The sequence below is a fragment of the Equus przewalskii genome, chromosome 4 (genome assembly GCF_037783145.1).
Source record: "Equus przewalskii isolate Varuska chromosome 4, EquPr2, whole genome shotgun sequence".
Classification (NCBI taxonomy): Eukaryota; Metazoa; Chordata; class Mammalia; order Perissodactyla; family Equidae; genus Equus; species Equus przewalskii.
This window is the reverse complement of record NC_091834.1, coordinates 79,502,711-79,521,854: the sequence shown is the minus strand read 5'-3', so window position 1 is coordinate 79,521,854 and position 19,144 is coordinate 79,502,711. Positions and strand designations below refer to the sequence as shown.

The window sequence follows — 19,144 nt, the reverse complement described above, 5'->3', positions numbered from 1 at the left end:
GCACCTACTGTTACACAACTGTGTTCTCCTTTGTCAAGGTCTTCACTCTTACTTCATGTTTACATTTTCTCTAATCCTGAGTTTTTATATCTACAAGCACAAATTGCTGTCACTGGTTCGGAGAACCGTACCCTCTTACCACTATAAAAGGGATCTTGGAAAGCGGTTAGCGACCGATTTGCTTACAGATCTAGGTAATAAGCAGGTACAATCTGCCTCGCCCCTCGCCCAGAGCCCCGAGCCCCGAGCCCGAGCCCCTCGCCCGAGCCCCTCGCCCCGCCCTCGTCTGCCTAATTTCTTCGTCTCGTCCCCTCACCCCTCCCCTCAGCCGCGTTCCTTCCCGACTCGCGCACCGCCTCTTCTCGCGACAGCAATGCCCTGGCAGGTGGAGGTGGCGTAGGGCCGTTGCTAGGATATGGCTGGCAACACAGAATCCGGCGAGTGGGGACGCTGCTTCCTAGGAGCCTGAGAAACCGCTTCCACCCCAGTCGCTGCGTTTCTTAGTCAGGTAGGAGGACAGGTTTTGGCTGCCGTCTTCTGGCCCGATCCTTAGACCGGCCTTGAGCCGGTGACTACGGCGCCAGACTCCGAGGGCTATGTGCGGGGCGCTGATCCCCCTGCGCTCTGGGGACTGCTCGGCCGCTCGGGGATGTTCCACTTTTAAAAACCGTGCAAAGCATCGCATCTGTCTTGGTTCGTTTTTTGGCTCCTTATCTCTGATGTGGGATTTGGAAGCCGCAGTATCAAGCTAGGAGTTGTACCTCGAGGACCTCCCACTCCCGGTGCTTATCACGATAATAGAAGCAAGACCATCTCTGTGTGTAACCCAGATCTGGCATTAGCAAACTTTTAGCCATCCCTGGTGACCACCATTTTCAGTCTTTAGTAAATAGAGGACTTTCAGACCTTCCTCGCTGGTATTCTCACTCCTTCCCTCCACCGATGGTCTTTGCTGTGCCTCTTAAAAAACTTAGCAAGTCTATTTGGTAGAAGGCAAAACTGGATCCCTGCCTTACTACTTACACTAGATATCTAAAACATTCTAGATTTATCAATGAAATTATGCATTGTAGGTGAAAAGGGGACTATTTTGTATGCGATCATAATAGAGACTGCTTTTTTCTTCTTAAACAATTTTTTAAGATTAAAACTTACGTTTGGATAGATAGGACATAAAAAGAAAAAGTTACTTTCTGGAGGTATTCTGTGCGTGTACAAATATGTAGTTGTACCTGTAACATTGTACATACTGGTGTGTGCTTTTGTTGGAGGAGGTCACGCGAAGGATGTGACTGCTGTTTGACCCACGAACTGGATGGGGCAATGGGAGGCTCTTACCGCCTCCCTTGTCCTTGGAATATGGGTGCCTTCTGCTCCCCGTTCCTGTACTGGAAGCGGTTTCAAGGACAGAGCCTTGAGAGAGTACTGTGTTATTGAGACCATCTGAACTGTATAGTGCACCCAGTTAAGGCCTCTATATAAACTCAAGATTCTGGCAGGCGGTGTGGAGATCTACTGTCTTGCAGCTACGGAAGACAAGCCTCATAATAAGTCCCCTAGCTTATTAAACCTGCCACCTACTAGTCTGGAGTGGTTTGCCTCTTTCTTCGGTCTCTCCTTGCCCTCCATGTAAGGGTGCTGTTTCGGATTTCACCCGGGGAACTCGAAAGGTTGTGAACCAGCAGCTTTGGTTTTTCACTTAGTTGAATCATGCAGTATGTAGCCTTTAGAATTGGCTTCTTCACTTAGCGTAATTCATTTGACATTCGTCTGTGTTGTTGTGTGTATCAATAGTTTATTCCTTTTTATTGGTGAGTAATACTCCATTTTATGAATGTAAAAATAGTATGTGTGTCCATCCCTCAACTAAGGAACATTTGTGTGGTTTCCAGTCTTTAGTGATTAAGAATAGAGTTTTTATAAACTTCTGTGTACAGGTTTTGTATGAATGTAGTTTTTCATGCCACTTGGGTAAAGGACACAGATTGTTGGGTCATATGATAAGTGTATGTTTAATTGTATAAGAAAACAATTATCCCAAATGCTGTACCAATTTTCATTTCCACCATCAGGGTATAAGAGCTCCACTTGTCTTCATACTCACCAGCACCTGATATTGTTGGGTGAAAAAAATTTTATTCGCTATCCTGATAGGTATGTAGTGGGGTTTCATTGTGATTTAAAGGTGCATTCTCTAATGACTAATGATATTGAGCATCTTTTCACATGCTTGTTTTCAGGGCCAGGACTAGAATGAGGCAGTTGAGGCAACCAGGTCCAGAATTTCAGGAGGCATTTATTCTCAGGCACAAGTCCAAGCGTAGAGCAGTACAGGGGCCACCTTTGCCTCCATCTAGCCCTGGCCCTGCTTGTTTGCCTTCTGTATATATTCTTTGGTGACATGTCTATTTAAATCCTTTACTCATTTTTTCCTTATTATTGAGTTTTGAGAGTTCTCTATATTCCGGATACAAGTCTTTTGTCAAATATGAGTTTTGCAAAGAAGTTATCTCCCAGTCTATGGTTTGTCTTTTTATCCTTCCAGTTGTGTTTTTTGAATAGCAGAAGTTCTTGATTTTGTTACTGTTGCTGTTTTAGAAGATGCCGTCCTGGCCATTTTGAGTGGACAGGGACCTACAAGATAGAAACAAAAACATTACCTCAGACTCTCCAAAAAGGGCAGATGAGTATGTTGCTAGGAGTTAGGGCTGCTTTAGGACAGTCTTTTTCTAATCAGGCCATTAAGCTCTTTTATGGGATTAAAAAAGGAAAAAAAAAAAAAAAAAAAAAAGGAAGATTTTTTTTTGTAGATGAGAGCCTAAAGAGGTTTCATGAACTTTTTAAAAATTGCTTTTGTTCAGTTTTTTCTCATTTTACTTTTTTTTCCTCTTTATCGTTTTGGAATTTTAAAACTTTATTTCAGTTCTTTTATTGGTTGTACTTGAAATTTAACTATGCATATTTAACAAAGTCTAGGGTTAAGAATATCATATCCCTCAATTTTGTAAACAGTCTAAGGATTTGAGAACAGTTTATTCTCAGCTTTCCCTTCCCAGTTACGTGTTCTTATTGTCTAATATTTCAATTTTCTCCTATTATTTTGTGTTGACACTGTTTGTTTGGGTTTACCCATATGTTTGTGATTTGTTCGCCTTTCCTTCATGCGCTGTAGTCTTCCAGTGGGCCCATTTTCCTCCCTTTTCAAGTGTATCCTGTAGAGCAGCTATCTTGGTGGTAATTTATTTGTAAATGTTTCTGTTTTCTTTCTTGAAAGATAACTTTGCTGGGTGCACAATTCTAGGTTGATAGTTGCCTTCTTTTAATTAGTCCATTATTGCCTTGGCTGCTATTTTTCTGATAAGAAATCTGCAGTAATTTTACTTTTCTTTCCTTTGTATTAATGTCAGCAAATCAATATGATTCAAAACAGGTGATGTGTCCTTTGTCACTGTTTGCTTTCCAGACTTTGTTTTTGTTATTCTGTAATTTAATTACTATGTATATGGCTATGAATTATTTTTTATTTATCCATTAGGTGTGTATTTATGTTGTGCTTCCTGGATCTCTGGCTCCATGTTTTTCATCAGTTTTGAAAACTTCTCAGCCATTACCTTTTAAAATATTTCCTCTCTTCCATCTTTCTGTTTTCTTCTGGGATTCCAGTTTGACTTATGCTAAATCAGAGACTGGCAGATTTTTTCTGAAAAGGGCTTCACAGGCTACATACAATCTCTGTTGCATATTCTTTGTTGTTTTTTATTTTAACAGTACAAAACCATTGTTAGCTCACAGCAAACATATATGCTTAGCAAAAAATATGCTAGACTTTCTCTTTTCCGTGGCTCTTAATCTCTCATATTTTTCATATCCTTATCTCTTTGCGGCATTCTATATAAAATATTTTTATTTATCCTCCAGTTTACTAATTCTCTCTTCAACTCTAATGCTGTATTCATTGAATTCAACAAGTATATATTTTTATTCCAGATATTTCTCTTTTTTTTTGAAATTTGTCTTCTAGTAGCCAGAGAACTTCACTCACTAAGGTTAATTTTTTTTCTCCATAGGGATTTGTACTTAGAGTGGAAGTCCCAAACGCATCTTTCCCACCTCACTACTGTTCCAAGTTTTAATCTTCCCCCTGCTGTTGCCGCAGAAATCAACATTGAGGCCACTTCCTCAATCTGTGCTTCCTGGCTGCCAGCTTCTATAGGTGGGCTCCCTGCTCTCCTGGGTCTTCAGTGCTCTGATCCAGCTCCTGCCTCTGCAGCTTGGCTCTGGACTGCCCTGGCCCATGCTCCTGGATGCTATCATGCTGGCTCCCAAGCCAAGGCTCTTAGTTGCTGTAGCTCAGGCCATGGTCAGCTCCAAGATCAGCCCACATTTGTTTGTTGATCTGTTTGCTTTGTGGGGCAGAGGTCACTGGAGACCTCTGCCACAATTTGTGAGAGCAAAGCTACTACAAAGAGTGTGTCCTATCCAGGAGATAGTTGCTGTAGAGCTGGAAACTTCCTTGGAGCTTCTACTCAGTTGTAATGCTAGAAGCATAAATGTTAGTTTTGTATTTAGAAAAAAAGTTATTCAAAAAGCCCTTCTTTCACAAGGCATTATTCATTGAATAAGGAGAAGATGACAATATATTTTAAAATATTTTTCACAGAAGATTTCTCAAATTTGTTGTGTTTTGGGGTTCTCTTTTTGGTACACATTTTTACTTTCTGTGGTGTTTTTATTAAAAACTCACCAATGTTTTACATGATGCCATTACTAAGATAATATTTAAAAAAAATAATGAGCAACATTGTAGTATATTATGAGGATAACTGTAACCAGTAATGAATTTGATATTTGGTGTAGAAATTTTTGTTTGTAGTAAATGTGTTTATTTTTTTCAATTCAGGAAAATGTCTGATCAGGAGGAAGAATTTAATGCTCAGAATGTTGTTGATGCGTCAGAAGAAAGTAAAGATGCTTTTGAGTCTATCAATATTCCAGGTTCCTCAGAAGAGCTTCCAGAGTCAGAGCAAACTGAAGACAATGAATCTGAATTAGAACAGTCTGGTGGGAGCCATGGACCACATGTTGAGGAGGAGACTGACCAGAGGGCCTTAAGCCTGGAACCAATCGCTGATGCACAGGCCTCGGAAGAGGTTATGTCACCCGAATATGTTTTGTCTTCTCCGGGTCATCATGAAGAGCCCTATCTAACTCATTCTGATACTGCAGTGCAATCAGCCGAACAATATATAAATGATGGTTCCCTGACATTTCTGGATAAAATAAAGGCTATAAAGGAATCTCTGAAAGAATCTGCGAAAGATTCTTTCGCAACAGGTATTACCTAGGGAAGATAGGATATTTCTTTTCCTCGTTTTGAAGAATGGGTACTTTTTCTTGTTTGCTTTTATTTGAAGATTTATTTTACATTCGTTATTACTTTCCCTTATCCCCCAAACTTCTGTAGTGACACCACTTGAATGTCTTAATTATGAAGCGTCTCTATTTTGCAATATCTACTCTCCCTAAATAAATGAATATCGTTAAATTTTAAATTGATATTTATCTGTTTTTCCCAAATAAAGTAGCTTTTAAAATGTTTAGGGACCTTGGAAAATGGTGGACAAATTCTTGAGTATAATTGTAATTCTTTTGCGTGCCACTTTGGAATTCATTGTACATAGCAAGAGTGGAATGGGAACTTGACTCCAGATTTTCAAGTTTCATATCCAGTGCTCATTCCATATATCTTGTTGCTTTTACATATTTCCGTATTTCTGCTTAGTGGTAACCTTATATTTAGCTTCAGAAAAATCATTGTTGTCTTTCATTATTGGGTAATTTTAAAGACGTAATGTTGATGGCATGTAGGGGTTATCACTTCATTGTTGGTAACAAAACAGAGGGGGAGCAGCAATAAGGTGGTTACACAGAGAGCCATTCTACTTGCGTGGTTAACAGACTGCTCCCTCTCCCCCTTGTCCATCAGTTTTGAGAGATTTTCCATCTGTAGAGTACAGAAGACGAGCCACCATTTAACAATAATAGCAGCTTAGTTTGGCTCATAAAATGTAGCTTTTGAATCCAGCGGGGTAGTTTATCCTGGTGTGGTTGTCCACACAAGTAAAGAATGAAAAGGAGGAAGGAAAAGAAATAATCAAGCCAAGTTATACCCAACTGAAGCTGTTATCGTTCTATTTCACTGTAAATTTGGGCTCTATTTTTTGATATTTCTGTGATTCCCTGTTACTGTAGCTTATAAGAAACACATGGTGATTAAAAATAGTTGTCTTGGTCCTATACTTCCTGAGGCTCAGAAATTCCTTAATGCACCTCGCCTTCCCAAAGCTCAGGAGGTCACTCCTATGAAAATTTTACAATGTATTGATTATAGAATTTTGAATTCATAAAATAATTGAAGTAGCCTTCTGATAATTTAACATCTGTGAAAGTGTTCTCTTTGTTGACAGAGAACTGTGAAAACATGTTTTAATAAGCTCAAAGAACCTTAGCATCAACAGTGCCTAGTTAAATTTCATCATGGGATCATTGATAAATGTCTCGTTTAGCTTTATGAAAACTGTCATGTCAGGCATGTAGAAATATACAAAACTTTTTTGGCCTATAGTGTGCACTCTACATCCATCTTACTTTGTATAGTTTCTCCATTAAAATTTAAAATCTGTAGCTGTAAAAGAAAAAAGTTTACCCCCTAATAATTAGTTTTTAAATCCTACATTTCCTTCATATAATTTGTGAACAAATAATCATTTTATAATAGCAGTTTTTCTTTATTTTTAATGTTTTAAGGGTCTTGATTTCCTATTTTGTATAGTGGAGAGTGAGCCACATCATGTCCATTTTTGTGAAAAGTAGATTTTTAGGTAGTTATTCATGATATTTGTAATAAACAGTGATTTTCTGTTTTGCATTTTGGCAACTATAGACATGAATCAATTATAGGAAGAAGCATGGACTTAGTATTAGGTATCTTTTGTAGTTGCAGGCTCAAAGAAAATTTTCTTTGAAAATTTCTCTATTAGTTTTTCTTAACTTTATGGATACGCACTGATTTACTGATGCGTGATGTCAATATGTAATCAAAGCATGCACATATCTAGGTTCAGGGACACCCTCTAGGTCTCAGGGTCTCCCTTTCCAATACTCACTACACAAAAATGCTTGGTTTTCTGAGATGTTTCCTATGTTTATATCTGAGTAATATATACCAGATATTGGGAATATTTAAGAGCAGTCTAGTTTTATTTCCTAATTCTTGTAATATTCTGAGTGAAGAGTAAACCCGAACATGCACTGATCCTCAGAGCAGGGAATGGAAGAGAGATCTGAACTTTGAGCTGGAGTTCGGGGAGCAAGTGTTGACTGTTGATGCTAATTCTTGAGATTCTGAACTGATTTTCAAAGTGAAAGGTTGCAGCTGAATGTTGGTCACTTCTCATAGAAAATGAAAGTAACTCTTGTCATGGAGGTGCAGTAGGGGAACATGGCAGAAGCAACCTGTATTCTGTGTGATTAAAAGTTGTCCTATAATTCTCTATCTGCTTGTGGACTGGGTTGCTGACCCTTGCTTTTGACTATGATCCTTTCTTTTCTCTTTTTATCTACAGTAAAAGTTGTACTTCTTCCTGTGTGCCAGGAGATTATAATGCCTTTTAAAATTGACACCATTTTTAAATACCTCAAGGATCATTTTTCATCCCTATTAAGTGTCCCACCTGATGTACTGCAGATACAGTGTTCAGGTAAGCTCAGGTATCGAGACTTCTTTGGTTGTGACATGTAAATAATCAAGATTTTTGATTTGTTAAACTAAATATCTTGATATTTACTATTTGAACATTATATTGTAGTTTTACATGTGTCCATTGAACACATTTTTATTGAGGACATCCTTTGTTCTGAATACATTACTAAGAACTGAAGATATAAAAAAACATGAAACAGGGCTGTCCCCAGTGGCCTAGTGGTTAAGTTCAGTGCATTCCACTTTGGTGGCCTTGGTTTGGGTCCTGGGCACGGACCTGCACCACTCGTCTCTCAGTGGCCATGCTGTGGTGGCAACTCACATACAAAAAGAGGAATACTCGCAGTGGATGTTAGCTTAGGGCAAAACTTCCTCAGAGAAAAAAAAAAACCAAACATGAAAAAAATCCCTGTTCTCAAGTTATTTACAGACTAGTAAGGAAGAAGATGCATGCACACATTCCTACATTATGTGGAACTGTACCACATAATGTGTAAATGTTGTAATGGAGATATGTACAAAAAGCTGTGAGAACAGGGAGAAAGGAAACTGGGAGATTCTAGAAAGCTTCGTTTAATAAAAGTCATAATACTTGTGCTAAGCGCCAATGAGGTGAGAAAACCTGGGACTTTTGGGAAGAGGTAAGAAGTTTAGAGTGGCTGGAAATAGATTATATATATGGGAAATGGGAGGAAATGAGATTGAAAAAATAGATGATGTATGAGCATCTATAGAATATGAAGAGGACTGAAGGTGGTTCATCTATCAGTGTTCTATGTATTAAGGTCAATTCACATCCCCATGATAGTCAAGTTTATTTATCTTTTGTGGGCAATATTGTGCAGCCCTCTTTATATTAGCCGTGTGTCATGGAGGATGTAGTCTGTAACTGTGATAGAGTTAACTGGAATAACACAGCTAAATGAATGTTTCTATAGAATATGTCTGCACAGATCCTAATATTTTAGTATAAGAAGTTTTGGTATTAACTTACAAAGATGATACAAAAAGTTTCCAGGGAAATAAGAACATTTTTTGTGGGAAAATCGTAAGTGTTAAAAAGGAGTAAGCCATACATATCAAGTTCCTCCTCCTTGCCAAATCAGAGAAAAACAACCAGTTTAATTTCAAAATTATTTTTAGAAAGCTATTGTAGTGAATGTGCTCTAATAGTAAGATGCTCATGTATTCAAACAACTAATTTAAAAAGCTTGATTGAGGAAACAAAGCTAAAATTTAAATAATTATTGGTAATGATAATGATGGTGATGAGCACAGTTAATTTATTGAGCACTTACTATGTGCTACTCATTCTACAGAATGTTCTGCCTACATTATCACAATCCACACAACAAACCTTTGAGGTAGGTATTACTATTATTAACATTTTTTTGAGAGAAGGAAACCAAACTTTGGGGAACTTGTGCAAATTCACAGGTAATAAGTGACAGAATCTGAACTTAAATATAGGTATGAGTCAAAAAAGGGAATTTGAAACTGCTTGGCATTAACTATAAGGTGAAATTCAAAACCAGAGAAGAGAGATCTCTTTGAGACTGGAGTAGCTGGTACCCAAGAATCTCTCTGTTCTTTGCACTTCATGACCTTTCTTTATGTGTAAGTACCAGGCATCACTACTGGGTAACAGACTTATGTCAGTAGGAATAATCAAAGAGCTTGATTCTATGTCAATACCCTTTAAGGTAGGTGCTTTCTTCTAGTACTAGAACTAGAGTCGAAGTTTGGTGGGACTAAGCCTACTATAGAAACAAGTAGAGGAATGGTGAGGGCTCTGGGAATCTGTATTAGGTTCCTATGGCTGATGTAACAATTAACCATAAACTTAGTGTAAATCAACACATTGTTTCTCTTACAGTTCTGGAGGCCAGAAATCCTAAATCAGTTTCACTCAGATAAAGTCAAGGGTTCAGCAGGGCTATTCTATCCCTAGAAGTTCTGGGGAGAATCTCCTTCCTTGTCTTTTCCAGCTTCTAGAGTTGCATTCCTTGCATTCATTGACTCATAGTCCCTTCCTCCAACTTCAAAGCCAGCAACACTGCATCTTCAGATCTCTGCTTCTGTTATATCATCTTCTCCTCTGTAATCAAATCTCCCTCTTCCTTCGTGTTGTAAGGGTACTTGTGAATACATTTAGGGCCCGCCCAGATAATCCAGGATAATCTCTCCATCTCAAAATCCTTAATTTAATAAAATCCACAGTCAAACTTTTGCCATATAAGGTAACATTTATAGGTTCTGGCATTAAATTCATGTGCTCCAATTTGGCAAACTGGGGTTCACAGGTTCAGATCCTGAGCACGGACCTAGCACCACTGGTCAAGCCATGCTGTGGCAGCATACCACATAAAATAGAGGAAGATTGGCACAGATGTTAGCTCAGTGACAATCTTCATCAAGCAGAAAGAGAGGATTGGCAACAGATGTTAGCTCAGGGCCAATTCTTCTCAAAAAAAAAATAAAAAAGAAAGAGAAGAAAAATTGAAACGCAAAGATCTTTGAACGTGCTTTCTTCGACATAGCTAAAATAGACTAATGGTATCTGATACATTTCCAAGAATGAGTATAACAAAAGCTTTGCTATGTTGAGATTTCTGATTGTAATTTAGGAACACCATAGATTCGGAGATTGATACAGATTCTATCAATAAAGTTTCTGTGACACAAAACAGCACTGAATAACATTATACATATTTTTGTCCACCTTAAAATAGAGAAAATTACAGTCAATTTATAGAGTATACCAATGAGAGGGAGGGTTGAAGTTGAATCAATACAACATAAAAATAAAATGATGTACACTTTTTCCAGCACAAAACTGAGGCTAAACTCTGTCTTGGCATGAATTAATTTATATGAATTTTTGAGTATAGAAACAAAAAGGGAGAGATTCTTTGGAATTCTGAGTATATACTTTTCTGCACTGGACAGAAGTTGGGTGTTAAATAATCAGTTTCCTTGATATGGATATGCCTTGTTCTTACATATAACACATTGTTATTTTCTAGAGGGTCAATGTTTAGAATATGATTTTGCTCATATTATAGAATATGATTTTTTATTTTTAAATGTTTGTAGAGTTGCATCGTTAACACATATTTGTATTTCTAGTGAGTTGAGAATTGTACCTTTCCTTTGCTTATAATGCTGAATTCTTGCTCAGGAGTACCACCTCAACTTTTCCCACTGTGGAGTTTTCTGTACTAACGAAACAGCTAGAGGTGGACACCATCATACTCTATTTGGTAATTAAACAATATGTGTTCATATAGGTACCTTTAATGTTTTCCATCCCCTTAAAATGAGTACATATATTCATTTCTTTGTCATAACACTTATAATTTCATCTCACTTTTAGGAATGATTCTTAAAAATAATGAGACTCTACTACAATATGGAGTTAAGGCACAGGATATTGTACAAGTGGAAATCTTTTCTACACATCCAGATGAATATCCAATCAAAAGAATAGACGGATTACATGATGTCTCTCAAATCATAACTGTCACAGTACAAACAGGTTAGTTATTTGATGTCTTTCAGATAAAGTATTTTAGAGTCCCTTTATAGTTGAACTTTAATTCAATCTTAGTTTTATCTTCTCAGGCGTTGATAAGTTTCAAGAGGTAGCCGTTGAGATTATAAAATCTGACTTTCACAAACCATTTCTTGGTGGATTCAGGCATAAAATAACAGGAATAGAATATCACAATGCTGGAACACAAACTGTACCTAGAAAGATTGCTGGAAAACACAGTGTATTTTGTAGGGATACTCAGGTAATATTTTAATTTTTCTGTGTAGCTTTTTGCAGCCACAGAATCAACAAATGTTGTACTATATACTTCTGTACAATTAATCTTCCAAGGAATTATATGACAATTAAATTAATTAGCTTAAGAAAATTAACTTAAATATGTAGGAAAATACACTCTTTACTCACTTATATGTGTCTATACTGGACATTTATTTAGATTTTTGTTTCTTATTTTAGACAGTTTTTCAGAGAAAAAAGCTCCAACAAACTGCAAATACCACATCTACACAGATGACTAAAATTGGTGTGTATGTATCAAATATGACTGATAAACTGGTGACACCAGGAAAGTATTTTTCAGCAGAAGAATACCATGCTCAAAGATTAAAGGCGGTAAGATAACTTTTACTATGGGTGAATACTAAAAATTAAATATATGAGCCAATTGTTCTGTGTGTGTTTGTGCGTGTTTCCTTAAGCCGTACTAGGTTGTAAAAGAATTCATATGAGTGTTGTGAAAGAAACAATTGTTCATAACACTTGTTAAAGGTGGTAAGGCAGAGACTTTATTCAAGAGGAGCTGCTACAAGGGAGTCTTATAGTAACGGAGAGGGATCGGGCTCAACTCGGAACACAACAAGGAAGAGTGGGAGTTTATAGCCAAGGAGCAGGGTGAGGATCAGTAGATGGAAAATTACTCAGAAAACATCAGGAGTAAGGGTGGTGCTGGTTAAACCAACCTAACAGGATTTTTGCTGAAGGCAGGCCAGAGTGACTAGGCATCATCTGGGGGATAGTGAAAGATGAGGAACTCGATCAAATATCGAGGGTGATCAGATATCAAGTGTTGGGATTCTGGTTCAACTGACTTAGCAGGATTCTTGCTAAAATTGGATAATACAGAGATGAACACAGAAGCCCAAAAGTCGAGGCCTAATGAAAAAACACCTCAGAGGAGCCTGATTAGAGTTTGGTCAAGGAGAGAATCTTTGTCAGCATGAGTCTTGTTTCATTGGTAGTATAAGCAGTCTTTGTCTCCAATCTCCCCCCAGTATAAGGAACCAGAATCCTAAATGCTCCCAATCCTTCCCTTTCCCTTAGGAAATCCCAGGGGCTTTGTATGTTACCTTTGGCCATTATTAGCTTTGTCCTCTCTGTCCCTTGGCCCCAATACCTCAATCTGTGCCCTTAATCCTTATGACAGTTTAGTCACGTAGGGAGCTTTCCAGACTAATTAAAACCAAAAGGATGTTAAAGTTTATTTTCTCTGATGTTAACATAGCCATTCCAACTCTTTTATGTTGTTGTTTGCATAGTCTTTTTTCAGCCTTTTATTTTCAACCTGTTGGAATCTTTGAATCTGGAGTATAGCTCTTGTAGATGGCATCTTGTAGATGGATCTTGTCTTTTGATCCAGTCTGAGAATCTTTGCCTTTTGATTGTAATGTTTAATACATTTATGTTTAATATAATTATTTATAACATTGAATTATATCAGCCATTTTGCTATTTGCTTTCTATATATTGTCTCTCTTGTCCCTCTGTTCTTCCTTTACTACATTTTTTTATGTTAAATAGATATTTTCTAGTGTACCATTTGAATTATTTTGTTGTTTTTTCAATTTAAAACCTTTGTTTTCAGTACAATGTATACTTTTTTCTTAAAGTGTACAATTCAATGATTTTTACTATATAAACAGTCATGTAACCATTACCACAATCAATTTTGTGGTAGAACACATTCTCATAATCCCAGAAAGAAATCTTGCACCCAATAGCAATCACTCCCTTTCCCCTCCAATCCTTCCTGCCTAGGCAACTACTAATCTACTTTCTGCCTCTATTGATTTGCCTATTCTAGATATTTCATATAGATGGAATCATACAATATGTAGTCTTTTGTGACTGGCTTCTCTTACTTATCATATTGTTTTCAAGGCTCATCCATGTTGTAACATGTATCAGTACTTCATTCCTTTTACTGAAGAATAATATTCCATTGTATATACCCAATTATATATACTTATTGTATATAGGCCAATGTATATACCACATTTTGTTTGTCCATTTGTTGGTTGGTGGACATTTGGGCTATTTCCACTCATTGGCTATTAAGAATAAGGCTGATGGAAACATGTGTGTACAAATTTTTGTGTGGACATATGTTTTCATTTCTCTCGGGTATGTGCCCAGGAGTGTAATTGCTGGATCATATAATAAGTCTATGTTTAACCTTTTTGGGGAACTGCCAGACTGTTTTCCAAAGCAGCTGTACTATTTTATGTTCCACCATCAGAGTATGAGGATTCTCGTTTTTGCACATCCTCATCAACACTTGTTATTGTCTGCCTTTTTGATTATAGTCATCCTAATGAGTGTGAAGTGGTATGTCATTGTGGTCTTTATTTGCATACCCTGATGGCTAAAGACATTGAATATCTTTTCATGTGCTTATCAGCAACTTGTATATATTGTCTTAGGAGAAATGTATATTCAGATCCTTTGCACATTTTTAATTGGGTTGTCTTTTTTATTATTGCTTTATTGTGTTTTAAAATTATTTTTTAGTTATTTCTTAAGTGGTTGCTCTAAGTGTAATCTGGGGATTACAATATACTTCTCAATTTATAACAATATACTTCACATTAATACTAAGTGGAATCCACTAATACTAAGTGGAATTAATACTAAGTGAATATTGAAACCTTGCTCCAATAGAACTCCAATTTCATCCCTTCTCTTTTGTGCTATCACTGTCATACAAATTTCTACTTTCTTTGTATGTTCTAAACCCTACAATTCCTTTTATAATTATTGTTTTACGCAATTTTCTTTTAAATAAGCATAGAAAGAGGAAAATATATTTATACAGTCTTTTATATTTACCTAAATAATTACCTTTTCTGGTGCTGTCTATTTCTTCATTTGGATTAAAATTAACATCTCGTGTCATTTGCTTTCAATCTGAAGAACTCTGTTTAATATTTCTTGTGATATGTTTGTTTGCTTGATGGTGTCCTGAAGGTCTCTGAGTTTCTGTTCATTTACCTTCCTTTTTTCTCTTCTTCAGAATGGACAGTTTCTTATGATCTATCATCAAGTTCATTATTCTTTCTTTTACCAGTTCAGATCTGCTGTTGAGCCTGTCTAGTGAATTTTCATTCCAGTTTTCGTACTATTTAACCCCCAAATTTCCATTTCTTTCTTTTTTTTAATAATTTCTCTTTATTGATATTCTCTATTAGATGAATCCTTGTCATCTTACTTTCTTTTAACTCTTACACACTGTTTCCTTTAGTTCTTTGAACATGTTTATAAAAGCTGCTTTGAAGTCTTCATTGAGTAAGTCCAACATCTGAGACCCCTCAGAGGCAGTTTCTATTGACTGTTTATTTTTATCCTAAATTGGTCATACTGTCTTCTTTCTTCGCATGGCTTATAATTTGTTGTTGTTGTTGTTGTTGAAAACTGGATATCTTAGGTAATATATTGTATCATCTCTTTATCCTGTCCCTTGTAACAACTCTTTATTCTGTCCCTGTTCGCTCCAAGGATCAGTGTTATATCTGTTTTATGTTTGTTTATTTGTTTAGTGACTTGCCTGGATTAATTAATTAGAGTAGTGGTTCTCAACTGGGAGTGATTTTGCCCTCCAGGGAACATTTGCATTGTCTGGAGACATTTTGACTTGAGGAGGGGTATGCTACTGTCATCTAGGGGGTAGAGGATGGAGATGCTTCCAAACGTGCTATAATGCATACAAACCTGCACACCCACCACGACAAAGAATTATCTGGTTCAAAATATCAATAGTGCTGTTGCTGAGAAACCCTGCTTTAGAGTCTGCGTATATCACAGTATGTAGCCACTGATGTCTCTGCTCATTTGTTGTTGCTGTTTTCTTTTGTAAGTCTGGCCTCCTAAGCATTGCCCCTAGTTTAGCATAGCTTAATGGTTCAGAGGTCAAAATTCTTTGAGCTAGTAAAGCTTCCACTCTTTGCCAACGGACTCATGTGTGGACTGGAAGATACATTCGAATTTCATGCAAGTTCAGTTTATATTTGTCCTGATTTTTACTTTCTGCTGGACTTTTTTCTTGCGTTTCTTCTGTACAAGGCCTCACATTCAGCCTGGGACATATAGATAGGCAGGGCCTTCTCCACTCTCTATTGAGTATGTATACATCCTTATACATGTGCTCAGCTTTCAAACTACCAGGGATATTTCACAAGTTGTCTTACCCACTGTGGCTATCTCATTTTCCTGATCTTCCTGATTAATTTCTGGCTAGTCTGCCACTCTGTTCCTTGCTCCAGAACACAACCTCAGGCTATCTGAGCTGCTGGCCTTCTGTTTTTGCCATTGAGATTACTACTGTTTGTGACATTGCTCAGGGGTATGGACTTTTTCCTTGCTTTGCTCCAAATCACTTCAGCCCCCTGAAAGTGGATATAGGTGAACCTGGGGGAAAGAGAAGATGAGAGCAGCTGTAAGTTGAAATGTCACAGGCTTCCTCTGTTCCTACTTGAGGTTTAGTAATTTTTCATCAATAAACACTTCTTTATTTGATGTATGCCTTTGGTCAATTTCCAGAGTCCTGAAATGATTATTTTTTTAAAATAATTTTGTCCAGTTTTATCATTTGTTTTTGGAGAGAGCATTTGCTGAGTCCTTCATTCCTCCATTCTGTAAGACCTGCCCCCAGGCCCATCTAGAATCTTTAGTGACTTATTTTACATTACAGAATTTTCATGATTGAAAGAAAATATATTTTAAATATACATAAAATATGTTTTAAGTATATTTTAAAATATTAACCCCCTCTTGGATCCTTATCAGAAATGCACATGCACACACACATGTGCACGCACAAACACAAGTTCCTGAAATATTTGCAATCTGTAATTATTTATATATATGGTCCAATCACTGTTATCTTCTTGTATATTTTCCTAAAGGAGCTTGGCTGACGTCTGAAGTTGCATAGAATTGGGCCTGTAGGCCACCTATAGGCAAGGTGGGTGCTCTTAATTTGAGGTCTGCCTTGTCCATTTGCTGTGTGGTCTTTGGAGAGTGTCAGACACTGCAGCTGCTGCCAGCTTTAGGGTTCTGGTGAAGGGAGGCTGGAGTGAGCGCTCCCTGGCAGTGCAATTGGGAGAGCTGGGAGGCCTGAGAACACAGAGGCTTCCTTCCATGCCCCAGCTCATGCGTCACCAGATCACTAGCATAAGAACTACCATACTTTTCGCCACTTGCAAGTTCACTCTCAAGGGCACTGAGTTTGACCTGAATGTGTATTGAGGAACCTACCTCCCTGAGGAAGCAAAGAAGTTACACCCCCTTCTACAGGACCTGTTAACTGCAAGGAGGGAGACCAACCAGGACAATTTGCCTGGCTTTTATTAAGGATGAAGTTGAAACAGAATTTTGATAAGAAGTAATACTCTAGGGGCTGGCCCTGTGGCATAGTGGTTAAAATTCCACATGTCCCTCTTTGGCTGCCTGGGTACGCAGGTTCGGATCCAGGGCATAGACCTACACCACTTGTCAGCCATGTTGAGTTGGCAGCCCACATGCAAAATGGAGCAAGATTGGCAGCAGATGTTAGTTCAGGACAAATCTTCCTCACCAAGAAAAAAACGTAATACTCTCATACATTATCATATTGGCATATTTCCTTTCAGTCATTTTCCACATGTATAAGACACAATGGAGAGCACACTGTGTATCAAATTATGTATCTTGAATTCTTTATCCAGTAGTTTCTGGACTAGGTTAATAAGTTTAAAGAATAGTTAGTTTCTTCTTAGTGCTCTGAATTGATCAATTGAATTGCATACTTTTAATATTAGGCATTTGAAAGTGGAAAAGAAGTTGACTTATTAGGTTTTGTGAAGAAAGAAGTAGTACTGACTAGCTATCCCCATTCTCCACCGCTGAGTCTTCCTGCCTGCTTCAGATTTGGTGTTAGTGGTCCTCCTGGATTGTGACTCAGCCTTGCTGGGTCCCTAGCTCAGGGCATCATTTGAACAGAAGCAGCCTTTGATGGGGTCCAGGACTCAAACATTTTACGCTAGTGTAGCTCAAGTACAATTACATGACTAGGTAAGACATTTGTGCCAGAATGTAAGTCAATGCAATGCTTTTTTCTCTGAAAGTGTCTTGCTGTGAGAAAAAAAACTTAGCGAAATTAAACAGTGTGTTTGATTTACATTCTGGTGCAGGGTTCTTGAGGACAGTAGTATCCTGGTAACAAGGTCAGAAGCAGTTTGTGGGCCAGCCGTAGAATCGTGGACCACAGTTTGAGTAGCACTATGAGAATTTTAGGTAGGTTCCCCCCATCTCTGATTGTCCACCCAGTGCTGAAGGCCGATAAATCAGAAGAGAATGCTCATCGCTCTTTCATTTCTTTTTGAGACTCAGGAGAGAGAACATCTAATTATTAGGGCTAAAGTTTGACTAATATTAAAAATGCTAAAATTTCTTTATTAAATTCTTACTGGCAACTCAGAATTGTCCAATACAGCATAAATTTTAAACAAAAACTTCTTTAATAACTAACCCTAAATATAGTCAATATGATATTTTACTTCTATTTTTCCAAACGGCATTGATCATAAAAAATATTTTGTAGAAAGTTCCTCACTCGGTTTTTTCTTTTTCTTACTTTCTGTTGAGAGATAATCGTACATAGAACTTTAAAGAAATTTCTTGGATACTTAACATTATATCTCAAGCATTTATCTACCATTTCTTGTTTATTAGAAATATTTTAATGGCTGTATATTATTCCACAGTGTAAGACCATAATTTAACTACCCTCTTTTGTTGGACCTATAGACATGTTTTTATCAAAATCTTATTAGAATATAAGTTGTGTGCACTTAAAAAATTCTTCGAGGAAGAAGAATACAATAAATAAAATATTTAGAGAAGATATTAGAAATTAAATTACTAGGACAAAAATGATGACTTTTTTAAGTCTTAAGATATTACAAAAGTATTTTTCAGAAAAATTATACTGAATTATACACCCATAAACCATTTATAAGATTCCATTCCACTCTGACTTCAACAGTAGTACTTATTATTTTTTAAATTTTTTATCTAATAGATGTTGCATATATTTTGATATTTTCTCTCAACCTATCTTTTATACTTTCACCTTGTTTATGATATCTTTCATTGTAGTCAAATTTATTAACATTCCACTTTTTGATTTTTGCATTTTACACATTGTTATAGAAGGCTATATACCCCGCAGTCATAAATATAACTTTTTTTTATAGTTTTTATGTGTTTAGGACTTTATCTGGATTTTTTTAATGATATGAAAAAGAGTTATAATTTTATATTTTTTTGCAAATATAATGCCAATCTCTCAATACCATGAATATCCATGTATGTTCCCTCCACATTTAGTGTGCTAAGTTTTCATTTATATGTGCATCTGTTTCTGATTTCGTCATTCTCTCATTAATGTATATGTCTCTTTCTCTGTCAGTAATATATTGTTTTAATTACTACTAGTTTATAGTGTATTTTGAGACCTGGAACATTGGGTTCTACCTCATTGTTCTTCCTTTTCAAGACTGTCTTAGCTGTTA

At 37.0% G+C, this 19,144-nt stretch overlaps 1 protein-coding gene across 5 annotated transcripts in view; it reads left to right on the top strand.

Moving 5' to 3' along the window:
• The first annotated feature begins 226 nt into the window (after positions 1-226).
• Positions 227-19,144, top strand: part of IQUB (IQ motif and ubiquitin domain containing) — a 57,108-nt gene continuing 38,190 nt past the window's right edge. For 2 of the 5 annotated variants that reach the window (XM_070616456.1, XM_070616459.1), the window contains exons 1-7: positions 373-508; positions 4,068-4,213; positions 4,901-5,334; positions 7,626-7,760; positions 11,139-11,300; positions 11,387-11,559; positions 11,775-11,930. In XM_070616456.1, coding sequence (XP_070472557.1) covers positions 4,905-5,334; positions 7,626-7,760; positions 11,139-11,300; positions 11,387-11,559; positions 11,775-11,930 — 1,056 coding nt within the window. In that variant the 5' untranslated portion in view covers positions 373-508; positions 4,068-4,213; positions 4,901-4,904. Of the gene's footprint in view, positions 509-2,072; positions 2,155-4,067; positions 4,214-4,900; positions 5,335-7,625; positions 7,761-11,138; positions 11,301-11,386; positions 11,560-11,774; positions 11,931-19,144 lie in introns of all 5 variants that reach the window. The other 3 variants (XM_070616457.1, XM_070616455.1, XM_070616458.1) reach the window with 3 other exon arrangements.